General features: G+C 45.7%; 1 protein-coding gene across 1 annotated transcript in view; it reads left to right on the top strand.

Moving 5' to 3' along the window:
• Positions 1 to 6264: 6264 nt before the first annotated feature.
• The window catches only part of RAB2A (RAB2A, member RAS oncogene family), an 82575-nt gene continuing 77750 nt past the window's right edge, over positions 6265 to 11089 (top strand). The window contains exon 1 of the mRNA XM_048840771.2: positions 6265 to 6614. Within this exon, the coding sequence (XP_048696728.1) occupies positions 6569 to 6614 (46 nt within the window). The 5' untranslated portion in view covers positions 6265 to 6568. The remainder of the gene's footprint in view (positions 6615 to 11089) is intronic.

Raw genomic sequence — 11089 nt, 5'->3', positions numbered from 1 at the left:
TATTATATATAGTTTCTTAAGGGAAGAAGCAGGCAGTAATATTTTAAGAGCACTTATCATCCATTCCCGGGGCCCAGCAGCAGTCTGCTCCCAAGAACCTGTGCCTATGTCCAGAGCATCTGCATCACAAGGAGATGCACATAACTGAGCCAACTGGGTTAAGTCCATGCCGTCAGCAGAGGGGTACATTTGCCAAATGCGAGCCAGCTACGCAATGACAGTGTCATGGTTCAGTGGCCCCATTCTCTCAGCAATAGCCTTGTCTTGACTAGGAGACCATCTTACTACATCTGTGACCAGCTCCGTTGTGGGAAGATTGCTCCTGCAACTATGTGTTTAACCTCCCTGGTGGAAACAGGGAAAACATTATGCATGTGTGGCCTATCTGGGTTGAATGGGTTTTTGGGGCCAACATCAGGGGGTATCTCTACTTTCCCAGGGGGCTCCAAATCGCAATCCTCTCTCAACCTTACAGCTGCTACCACCCCCTTATGGGCGCTAAATTGGGCACACAATTTACTGATCTCTGCCTCACACTCCTGATGGCCTGTTGCTGCTTTGGCTGCCTTATTCTCATCTGCCAGGAAGCAAGTTGCTGCTCTCACTTATTCTAACAAAATTTTTGTGTGTGTTAACTCTTATACTGTTCTTCATTCCTGCTTGCCTTGTCTCTCTCTTCTTGCATATTTCTAAATACAGTCATCATTTTAAGCTTTTCTGCTATAAATTCACACTTGTCTGTCTCACATTTGTTCAAACACTGTTGTAACTGTTTTTTCTCCAGCTCCAGCCTTCCCTTTACCATTTCAACCATGTCCAGACATGCATAAAATAATGCTCATGCAGCAGCCGCATCTTTTCCTCTACCACATGGCATAATGGTTGTGCAATGTTGTTCAAAGCTCAGACTTGCTTCAATCAGGGGATTCTCACCCGTAAAGCACCCCATTTCCCAGGGGCATTTCCCCTTCTTCATTACCCATCTCTCTAACATGTTGGTTTTCTCCTGTCTCAAACAAGCAGCCAAGGCATTTTTTCAGCCATCTCTACCTCCTTAGCTCACTAATGATCCCTACCAAAAGCCCTTTCACGCAGTCACAGTATTGCTCTAAAATCTTCTTTATTTTTAAGGCACAATTCTTAACTCCTTATTGCATGGTCCTACAGCTATTCTAAGCATGATTCTTAACTTAAAAGTTACAGGACGTTACCAAATATTCTATGAGAGAGAGACCTTGCTAAAGGAGCTTAATCTGAAAAAGGAAGAGACAGTTTGCTCAGATCTGTGCCTCAGTTTCCCCACTCAGCAGCAACTACTCAACAATTAGCACATGATTAGGGTCATGTGCTACCCACGCTCTCCACCAATTTGTTACCAGATTTGTCCATTACTTTGGGGTACGCTCATTTATTAGGGTTACTTTTCTGGGGGGGGGAGTGTTCTGTAATTCTATCAATGTATTGCTTGTGTCACTTGTTTTTTCATAGGGAGCTCTACTTCTCCCTTCTGCAAGTTCCCTCCCAACAGAGCTATCCTGCAGGACCTAGGTTCCCCAGGGCTGGGTTCTTCCAGCTGCAGAATCAGATGAACACACACACACATTAATAGAGCACGTCTGAGCAGACCAGATCAATCAGCACTCCCAAGCTGACCCCTTATATGTCTCTGGACACAGCAGGCTGGGTCAAGCAACACTTCCAAGCTGCCACCCTCATATGCCATGGGCACCGCACCAGAACAGAGTATGCTTGAGAAGGCTTAGTCAAGCAGCACCTTTAAGTGCCACCCTTATATGCCCCTGACTCCGCAGGTTGGGTCGAGCAGCACTTCCAAGCTGCCACCCTCCTACTCCACAGGTTCAGCATGTCCCTATCCCCACTTTCACATTACAATTGTTCTGGTAGTAACCCACTTGATGAGCAATCCCCACAGGATTTTTGGGCGCTACGGGGATCTTTAGCTTAAGTAAGAGGAGCATTGCTGCAGAGCAAATGGAGAAGTCAAAAACACAAAAAAGAGAGAGGGAGGGAAGCAACCAGTTTAACCATAAAAGTTATTTATTGCCAGGTAATAACCATACAAGGAGAGTCAAACAAACAAAACAGTTACAATATTAAATCTAGCTTAAAATTTGATTACAAAAGTCAGGTTTAGAAAACTATACCTGATCACACAAGTCAGGGTTAAAAAGCTATACCTAGAATAGAAAAAAAAAGAGAGAGAGAGAGTTGGGTTCTCATCACTCTGGGAAGCTTGAACCAGTCAGGGTTGCTAGGTGGTAATGGTAGCTGAGTCTGGAGTGATCAGTGAGGAGCAGTGATCATGATCAGTCAGGAGCAGATGAAGTCCTAATGGAACTGATGCAGATTTTGGATCCAAACATCAGAACACTTACTTGAGCATGGGTAGGGGTTTTTTGTAGGGATACATCAATGGTTCAAGGGAGAACACTAGATTTGTTTATGGGCAAACTGATAGCTCAAAGGAGTACACCAAAGTTGTTTTATTCAGGCTAGACAATAGGAACTGATCATTCCTGGCTATGGGCGGTGTTTCTTCGAGGGAGCTCACAATACAATTAGGCAGCTTTGGTATTTTGGATTAGTAAATGAAAATTAGGACTAAAGGGTGGCCGGAACCAGGACAGTAGGGAGATCAGTAAAGCAACAGCTAAGAGCTTCAAAAGAAAAATAAATATTAATAACATATAATATATAATTATGTAAATGTACATGGCCAATGTAATGTTATAGCAAATAAAAAGTGGAAGTTAAATCAAGCAAGGAGTGTGCATTCCTATTGACCATGCAGTGGGTATAAATAAATAAAAAGGGTAAAAGAAAGGTAAACAAGACATGCTATTTAATTAAAATCCTATAAGGTTTCCAAAGAGGAGCTATGACAGTTTGTGTATTCTTTTTCTGGTGGCAGTGTACTTTAAGAGCAGAAACCAACCCAGCAAATATAAGGAGTAAAGCCCAACCACCAAAGTCCTATTCAAAAGTGCCATCTAAATTCTATTTTCTTTTAACAGGTTATTAATTATGAATGATGAAGCTACTTTGAATGGTGCAGTGGCCATTCAAAAAAATAACAAAACCCCCAACCATTGAAAAGTTCTGTTTAACTTCAGGGTAAAATAAATGTTACTAAGAGGGTAAAAACAAAACTATATGATGGAGTGCCATCTAATATAGTATTAATGGTGGTTCAAATGATTACAACTACTATGGTCTTGGGAATATGTTTCTGGGTAATGAACTTAAAAAAGAAAGCACAGAAAGACATGAATATGATGCAAATGAAAGAAATGCTAACATAAATAAGAAAAACAAAAGCAGTGGAATGTAGGCATGGATTGACGTGAGTAATTGGACATGAGTGAGGCCCCATTTGTTGGGAGACAGGACTAAGATGTAAATAAATCAGCAGTCTCAAAACAGAATGTCTATACTAGCTAGGATAAGGAGGAACACCCAGGGATCCATTTACAATATGTAAGATAACAATGGACAACATAAGTCAGGAATGTAAAGATGAGGTAGAGAGTAAGTCATGCAGCAACAGCGTGTGGACAGAGCAGGCTGTACAGGAATTAGTTCCTATAAAGTAACAAAGCCAATCCCAAAGCTTGTGATGCAATGTACAGTAAATACAATGCAATGTGTACATTTGGAGAAAATAAGAGGTTTGCTGTATAATTTTGTATAATGTGGTATACCCTGTATCCATCCCCTACGCTGAGCCTGGTCAACTCAAGTGTAGTTTAATTGTATGCCAATAAAGAAACCTGAGTGACGAGAATGGAGTTGAACTGAGTCCTTAGGGAACCGAGTGGAAGAGGTCTCAGGGGAACCCCAACACCATTCAAGGACTCATATCTGTTAACTGGAAAAAACAAGTGAGTTTATGCAAAAGCTGAAGGACTCAAAAGTCATCTCTATTTTCTCAGGCTAGGAGATGGCCTAATATCATCAGAACCCAGACATTAGGCTAGAAACACACCCCAAAGCAAGCTACCTTCCTGAAGCAGAAATACAAAGTCTTCCATAAACTACTATAATTCAGTCAGCGTCTTCTGCAGTTGGTACAAGATACCAGATTTATCAAACTGCTTGAGAGCCTCAAACTGACCTTAGAGACAGACACTTTCCTTTCCTCCACCTTTGGCAACCATCTTTTTTTCCCCCTTGTGACATGGAATGGAATTATTATGAACCCATGAACCTTGAAAATCACAGAGAAGGACATTGTTATTCACACCATGATGTTCCTTGCTGCCCCTTTTCAGGGATCCCTCTCATGAGCTGATGCTAGGGGATATTTTATCCCTCTATAATGCTGGCAAGCCAGATGCCAGATCTTGCCTAGGCTGCAGGCATTAAGAACTGACTTGTAGCTGGAGACCAGACCAGGTCACCTGTTATGTTAGTTTTGCTCAAAATGGGTATTAGCCTTATAAGAATGTATTTAGTGTTTAGACTCCATGAAAACTTGTATGTTGCTGCATGTATTAATCTCACTTATAATTCTATATCCCATGTTATAAGGTAATATTTAAGTGTTTGCTCTGAAACTATAAACCCCCATAGTCAGGAGAGAACCATTACCAAATGTGAAATACTCATTTGCCACAAGAGGTGTTATCTCCCGCTCAACAAAAGAAGGCCCATAAACATCAGACAAACCATTGTGGAACATCAGAGGACAAAAGATTTTGTTGATTGCTCCCACCCTCCCACACCATGCCCCATGAAGAAGAGATGTGCACATGAACTCATCCCATCATCTTGAATTCTGGGAGAAGGGAATAAAAAATCCTGACTAGAAGGAACTGCATCTTTTTTGGCTGTTTGAACTCTGAAGGGCCAGAGATCCCCAGAGTTTGCCTCCTGGGTCTGCCCTGAAAGCCACTTTGAATAGACAGAACACTACAACTCTGTCACTCAGGATTTAAATGATAACTCATTTGTGTGTATATGTTTACTTGCTTTAACCTGTAAATAACTCTCTTCTTCCTTTTTTCTTGTTAATAAGCCTTTAGACAGTTTATTACAGGATTTCTACAGGCATTGTCTTTGGTGTAGGATCTACAGTATCAACTAATCTGGTGCAAGTGACTGGTCTCTTGGGACTGGAAGTAACCTAAATGTGGTGCGATTTTTGGTGTAAATGACCATTTATCACTAAATCCAGTTTGTATGGGTGGCAAGCTAGACAGGAGAGTGTAGGGACTGTCTGTGATGGTAAGATTGTTATAGCGATCCAAGCGTTCACATTTATCACTGGCTTCGTGAAATCCAATTATAAAACACACTACCAGATTGGGCTGTCTGCCCTGATGTAGGCACTCACAACTGTGAGCACCTCCAGACAGTGTGACACCCTCCTCCACATAAAAGTCGTAGGAAAAATCCAACTGCAAGACCAAGGAAAGGGGTTTGACTCTTTACTTCCTGATAGCAAAATTAAAACAAACGGCCACTTAGGATACGCCTACACTACGTGTGCTATAGCAGCCCAGCTGCAGCTCCGCCACCCTAACTTAGTCCATTGCTACAGGGCCGGAAAGGGTTTTTCCATCACTGTAGTTAACCCACCCCCTTGAGGGGAAAAATTTGCCCATTAGATCGCCCACCTACATCACACAGGGCACAGGATTTTCACAGCGCAGGCTGATCTAAGTTTCAGGTGTAGACCAGGCCATCGCGCGTAGAGACTCTGGGGCAAGAACCATCTTTTTGGTCTGTGTTTGGCCAGCGCCTAGCACGGCGGGGTCCTGGCCCCCCGCACAGTGTCCAAGGCCGCCGCAGCAATACAAACAACATCCCACAACGGATCTTAGCCGTCAGACCAAACAGCGACATTCCCGAGCGGGAGGGACACCGACATCCACGGCCCCTTCTCTCCACTCCCGGGAGGGGGCTGCCACGCTCGCCCCCTGCACAGCGAATGGCAGCGCCGGGTATGCCACAGGGCGGTAGGGCACCACAGCCTCGCTCCCGACCCCAGTCACCGGGAGGGCAGGAGGGAGTGGGGGAGGGACAGCCAGACAGGGCACCTGCCTCAGTCACGGAGGGCCCCCCCCGAAGGATTCTCTCTCCCCTCAGGCACTGGGGGGGGCAGCCCCACCAGAAGTTTTTCTCTCCGAGCCTCAGGCAGCTGCAGGACTCCTCGCGGGTAGGGCAGGGGTAAGAGCTGCCTGTCACACGGGACCTCCCCAAACGCCGGCTGCCTCAGCACTTCCGGGTCGGCGGGGGCGGGGCGGAGGAGGAGGTCGCCTTGCGTGACGTTACTGAAGGGTTCGGGCTGCTGCTGCCGCTGCCTGTTATTGTTCCTGCTCTTGCGGGTTGCCGCCTCCGGACGCGGAGCAGCTCGAGAGGGGGGACAGCGCACGGGGCGCTTGAGAAGAGGGGAGAGGGCTCCGTTAGGTGGCTGTTAACGGTTTCGAACTCTCCGCTGCGCGAGCCCTGACAGCGCGGGTGGGGGCAGAGTGCGCGTCACTGAGGAGCGAGAGAGAGAGAGAGACCGAGAGGCGGCGGCGGCGAGGGCGGGGATTGGGCGGCCATGGCCTACGCGTATCTCTTCAAATATATCATCATTGGGGACACAGGTAAGAGGGCAGGGGAGCGGAGACCTTTACTGCGGAAATGGGGGAGGGTTGCGAGGCGGGGAGAGCGAGAGCGTCCGCGCTAAGCCCGACCCCGGCTGTCCCATTTCCGCAGTGGTGGCGTCGCCGACGTGGTGACTTCCCCCGCCCTGCGCTCGGCAGCGGGCCCCGCCCGACGTGCCTTTGGCCTGTGCTGATCAGCCCCGCACCCGGCTGCCCCAGCCCCGCAGGAGTCCGCGGTCGCAGGCGCTGGGGCCTGCTGCCTCTCCGAGGCGTGTGCAGGGCCTGACTCTGCTCCGGGCCCGGCCCTTCGTGGTGGGGAGGCGGCCCGGCCGGGGTCAGGCCTGGGGCGCTGGAAACCCGAGTGCTAGGGGAGGGAAGGGTGTCACGCCGGAAACATACGACACGGGAGCTGCCTTTCCGGTGGTGGCTGATGCTGTTCGGCTCCCAGGGGCCTTGCAGAAGCCTGTGGCAAGGTCCCTGCCCCAACGAGGCTCCATGTGCAAGAGCCACGGCGCTCCAGGGCACTAGCACCCTCCCCTCCCCCCATGCAGTGTAACAGCACCTGCCATTTAACCAGGTGTGTTGTTTTTTTCCACCTGGCACCAATAAGCACCTACTCCAGCTACTTCAGGGAGCTAAAATGCACCTAAGAATGTAAGAACGGCCACATTGGGTCAGACCAAAGGTCCATCCAGCTCAGTAGCCTGTCTACTGACAGTGGCCAATGCCAGGTGCCCCAGAGGGAGCGAACCTAAGAGGTAATGATCTAGTGATTTCCTGCCCTCCATCTCCACCCTCTGACAAACAGAGGCTAGGGGACACCATGCCTTACCCATCCTGGCTAATAGCCATTAATGGACTTAACCTCCATGAGTTTATCCAGTTCTCTTTTAAACCCTGTTATAGTCCTAGCCTTCACAACCTCCTCAGGCAAGGAGTTCCACAGGTTGACTGTGCGCTGAGTGAAGATGAACTTCCTTTTGTTTGTTTTAAACCTGGTACCCATTAATTACATTTAGTGGTCCCTAGTTCTTATGTTATGGGAACAAGTACATAACTTCCTTATTCACTTTCTCCACACCACTCATGATTTTATATGCCTCTATCATATCCCCCCGTAATCTCTTTTCCAAGCTGAAAAGTCCTAGCCTCTTTAATCTCTCCTCATATGGGACCCGTTCCAAACCCCTAATCATTTTAGTTCCACCTCTGCTTCTGTCACCAAATCTTCCTATTTATAGACTTCAGATGTTGCCTTCTGCCAGATCACCATCTGACTTGGTTCCTTTCTCTTGGTCAGGCACACCCTGGCTCCTTTCCATAGCCCAATGGCACTGCTGTGGCCGGTGTGGGCTCATCTCGAGCTTTGAGAGGCTTTAATATATGAGGCTGCTCTCCATGTTAGGGCTGAAAACAGCTAGCCATGGGTGTTAATATCAAGCTTCCCAAGTGAATGTGCTTTCTTCCCCAGTGTGGGCAGGGCCTACAGCTAATCAAAATTCCACACAATTATTTGGCATGGTAAGGTATCGTATTTTGATTGTGGCTAACTTTAAAAAAAAAAAAAATCTATGGTGTATCTATCTGGCAAGATTTTCTTTAAGATATTTTAACAAATGTGTAAGTGCTTTAAAATACTTTACTAAATATAAAAAGGCATTTAGACCAGGGATTCTCAAACTTCATTGCACTGCAACCCCTGTCTGACCATTAAAATTACTACATGACCCCAAAAGGGGGGACTGAAGCCTGAGCCCACCCGATCCTGAGTCTATTTTAACTTTAAATGCTGAATGTGGCACAATATGACAAAAGTCTAAGATGGAGGAAAATACCTGTGATAGAAACAAGTTATTAATTTAAAACTATTTATTATAATTCCAGTTTCAGGATTCAGAATTTCTGATGGAAGCTTATAAAGGAGACAAAATCATGGCTAAAATAAATTTACTTTTAAAATGAGGGGTTCTGCTTGTAAAGGAAGGAGAGTCATATTTCTGTACATGGCTGAAATAGGTGTATTGTGGAAAATCTTTTGAGAGTTTGTGGTGTTTAGACCTCTTGTGAACACTTTAAGAATTCTAGTATGCCATCAAGGAACCGGCTTATCTGCACTAGTGTTTTCATACTGATCCAGAGATTATTTCAGGGATTTCCATGTAGAGTCTTCAGAGTTGGATCAGTTGGATGGTGATTCGGCAATTATTTTTCAATGTGTTGTAAAAAGAAAAACTAAAGGGAGACGTTATTGAACCCTCCCAAAAGACTGAAATTAAGTTGATCTCCATTGCTCATTACTTCTTAACAGAAAGCAGGTTATGCAAGTAGTAACAAAAATGGTATGCGGTTATACCAAAACTGCATGTCTCTGATCTGAATCACGATGCCGAGTGCTTTTATTCACTGAAGTGCAGGTATCATAAGTACTTTTTTTAAAAAAAAAAAATTGAAATTGTAGATACAGAAAATTGATCGTAAAGTTGGCACTTTTTACTCAACCGATCTCATTGGTTTGTGTGTTCGCCTTACTCTAGTGACTTCTTCCTTCTGTTAGCTTCAGACAAGAACAGTTTTGGTAGAGTGATATGGATTCTGTTCTAGATCATATCTCAGACAGAATTGTTAATGTCCAGTTGCAGAGTTTCTGTTGTGGGTGAGGCACATGCCAAAAATAATATATCTTGTGAAATAAACATGGGAAAATAGTTTTACTTTGTGTAATGATCCATCCACTCCCAGTCTCTATTCAAGCCTAAGTTAATTGTATCCAGTTTGCAAATTAATTCCAATTCAGCAGTCTCTCGTTGGAGTCTGTTTTTTGAAGTTTTTTCGTTGAAGAATTGCAACTTTTAGGTCTGTAATCGAGTGACCAAAGAGACTGAAGTGTTCTCCGACTGGTTTTTGAATGTTATAATTCTTGACGTCTGATTTGTGTCCATTGATTCTTTTACGTAGAGACTGTCCAGTTTGACCAATGTGCATGGCAGAGGGGCATTGCTGGCACATGATGGCATATATCACATTGGTAGATGTGCAGGTGAACGAGTCTCTGATAGTGTGGCTGATGTGATTAGGCCCTATGATGGTGTCCCCTGAATAGATATGTGGACACAGTTGGCAGCAGGCTTTGTTGCCATGATAGGTTCCTGGGTTAGTGGTTCTGTGGTGTGGTGTGTGGTTGCTGGTGAGTATTTGCTTCCGGTTGGGGTACTGTCTGTAAGCAAGGACTGGCCCATCTCCCGAGATCTGCGAGAGTGATGGATCGTCCTTCATGATAGGGTGTAGAGATCCTTGATGATGTGTTGGAGGGGTTTTAGTTGGGGGCTGAAGGTGACGGCTAGTGGCGTTCTGTGATTTTCTTTGTTGGGCCTGTCCTGTAGTAGGTGACTTCTGGATAGTCTTCTGGCTCTGTCAGTCTGTTTCTTCGCTTCAGCAGGTGGGTATTGTAGTTGTAAGAATGCTTGATAGAGATCTTGTAGGTGTTTGCCTCTGTCTGAGGGGTTGGAGCAAATGCAGTTGTATCATAGAGCTTGGCTGTAGACAATGGATCGTGTGGTGTGATCTGGATGAAAGCTGGAGGCATGTAGGTAGGAATAGTGGTTTATAGGTTTCCGGTATAGGGTGGTGTTTATGTGACCATCGCTTACTAGCACCGTAATGTCCAGGAAGTGGATCTCTTGTGTGGATTGGTCCAGGCTGAGGTTTTTGGTGGGATGGAAATTGTTGAAATCATGGTGGAATTCCTCAAGGGCTTCTTTTCCATGGGTCCAGATGATGAAGATGTCATCAATGTAGCGCAAGTAGAGTAGGGGCATTAGTGGATGAGAGCTGAGGAAACGTTGTTCTAAGTCAGCCATAAAAATGTTGGCATACTGTGGGGCCATGCGGGTACCCATAGCAGTGCCGCTGATTTGAAGGTATGCATTGTCCCCAAATGTGAAATAGTTATGGGTGAGGACAAAGACACAAAGTTCAGCCACCAGGTTTGCTGTGATATTATCGGGGATACTGTTCCTGACAGCTTGTAGTCCATCTTTATGTTGAATGTTGGTGTAGAGGGCTTCTACATCCATAGTGGCCAGGATGGTGTTTTCAGGAAGATCACCAATGGATTGTAGTTTCGTCAGGAAGTCAGTGGTGTCTCGAAGATAGCTGCGAGTGCTGGTAGCGTAGGGCCTGAGGGAGTCTACATATCGAGACAATCCTGCTGTCAGGGTGCAAATGCCTGAGATGATGGGGCGTCCAGGATTTCCAGGTTTATGGATCTTGGGTAGCAGATAGAATACCCCAGGCCAGAGTTCCAGGGGTGTGTCTTTGCGGATTTGTACTTATGCTTTTTTAGGGAGTTTCTTGAGCAAATGGTGTAGTTTTTTTGGTAACCCTCAGTGGAATCAGAGGGTAATGGCTTGTAGAAAGTGGTGTTGGAGAGCTGCCTAGCAGCCTCTTGTTCATATTCCGACTTATTCACAATGACG

The sequence above is a fragment of the Caretta caretta genome, chromosome 2 (genome assembly GCF_965140235.1).
Source record: "Caretta caretta isolate rCarCar2 chromosome 2, rCarCar1.hap1, whole genome shotgun sequence".
In the NCBI taxonomy this organism is placed as follows: domain Eukaryota; kingdom Metazoa; phylum Chordata; order Testudines; family Cheloniidae; genus Caretta; species Caretta caretta.
Note: the sequence above shows the minus strand (reverse complement) of the source record. Positions and strands in the feature narration are given on the sequence as shown.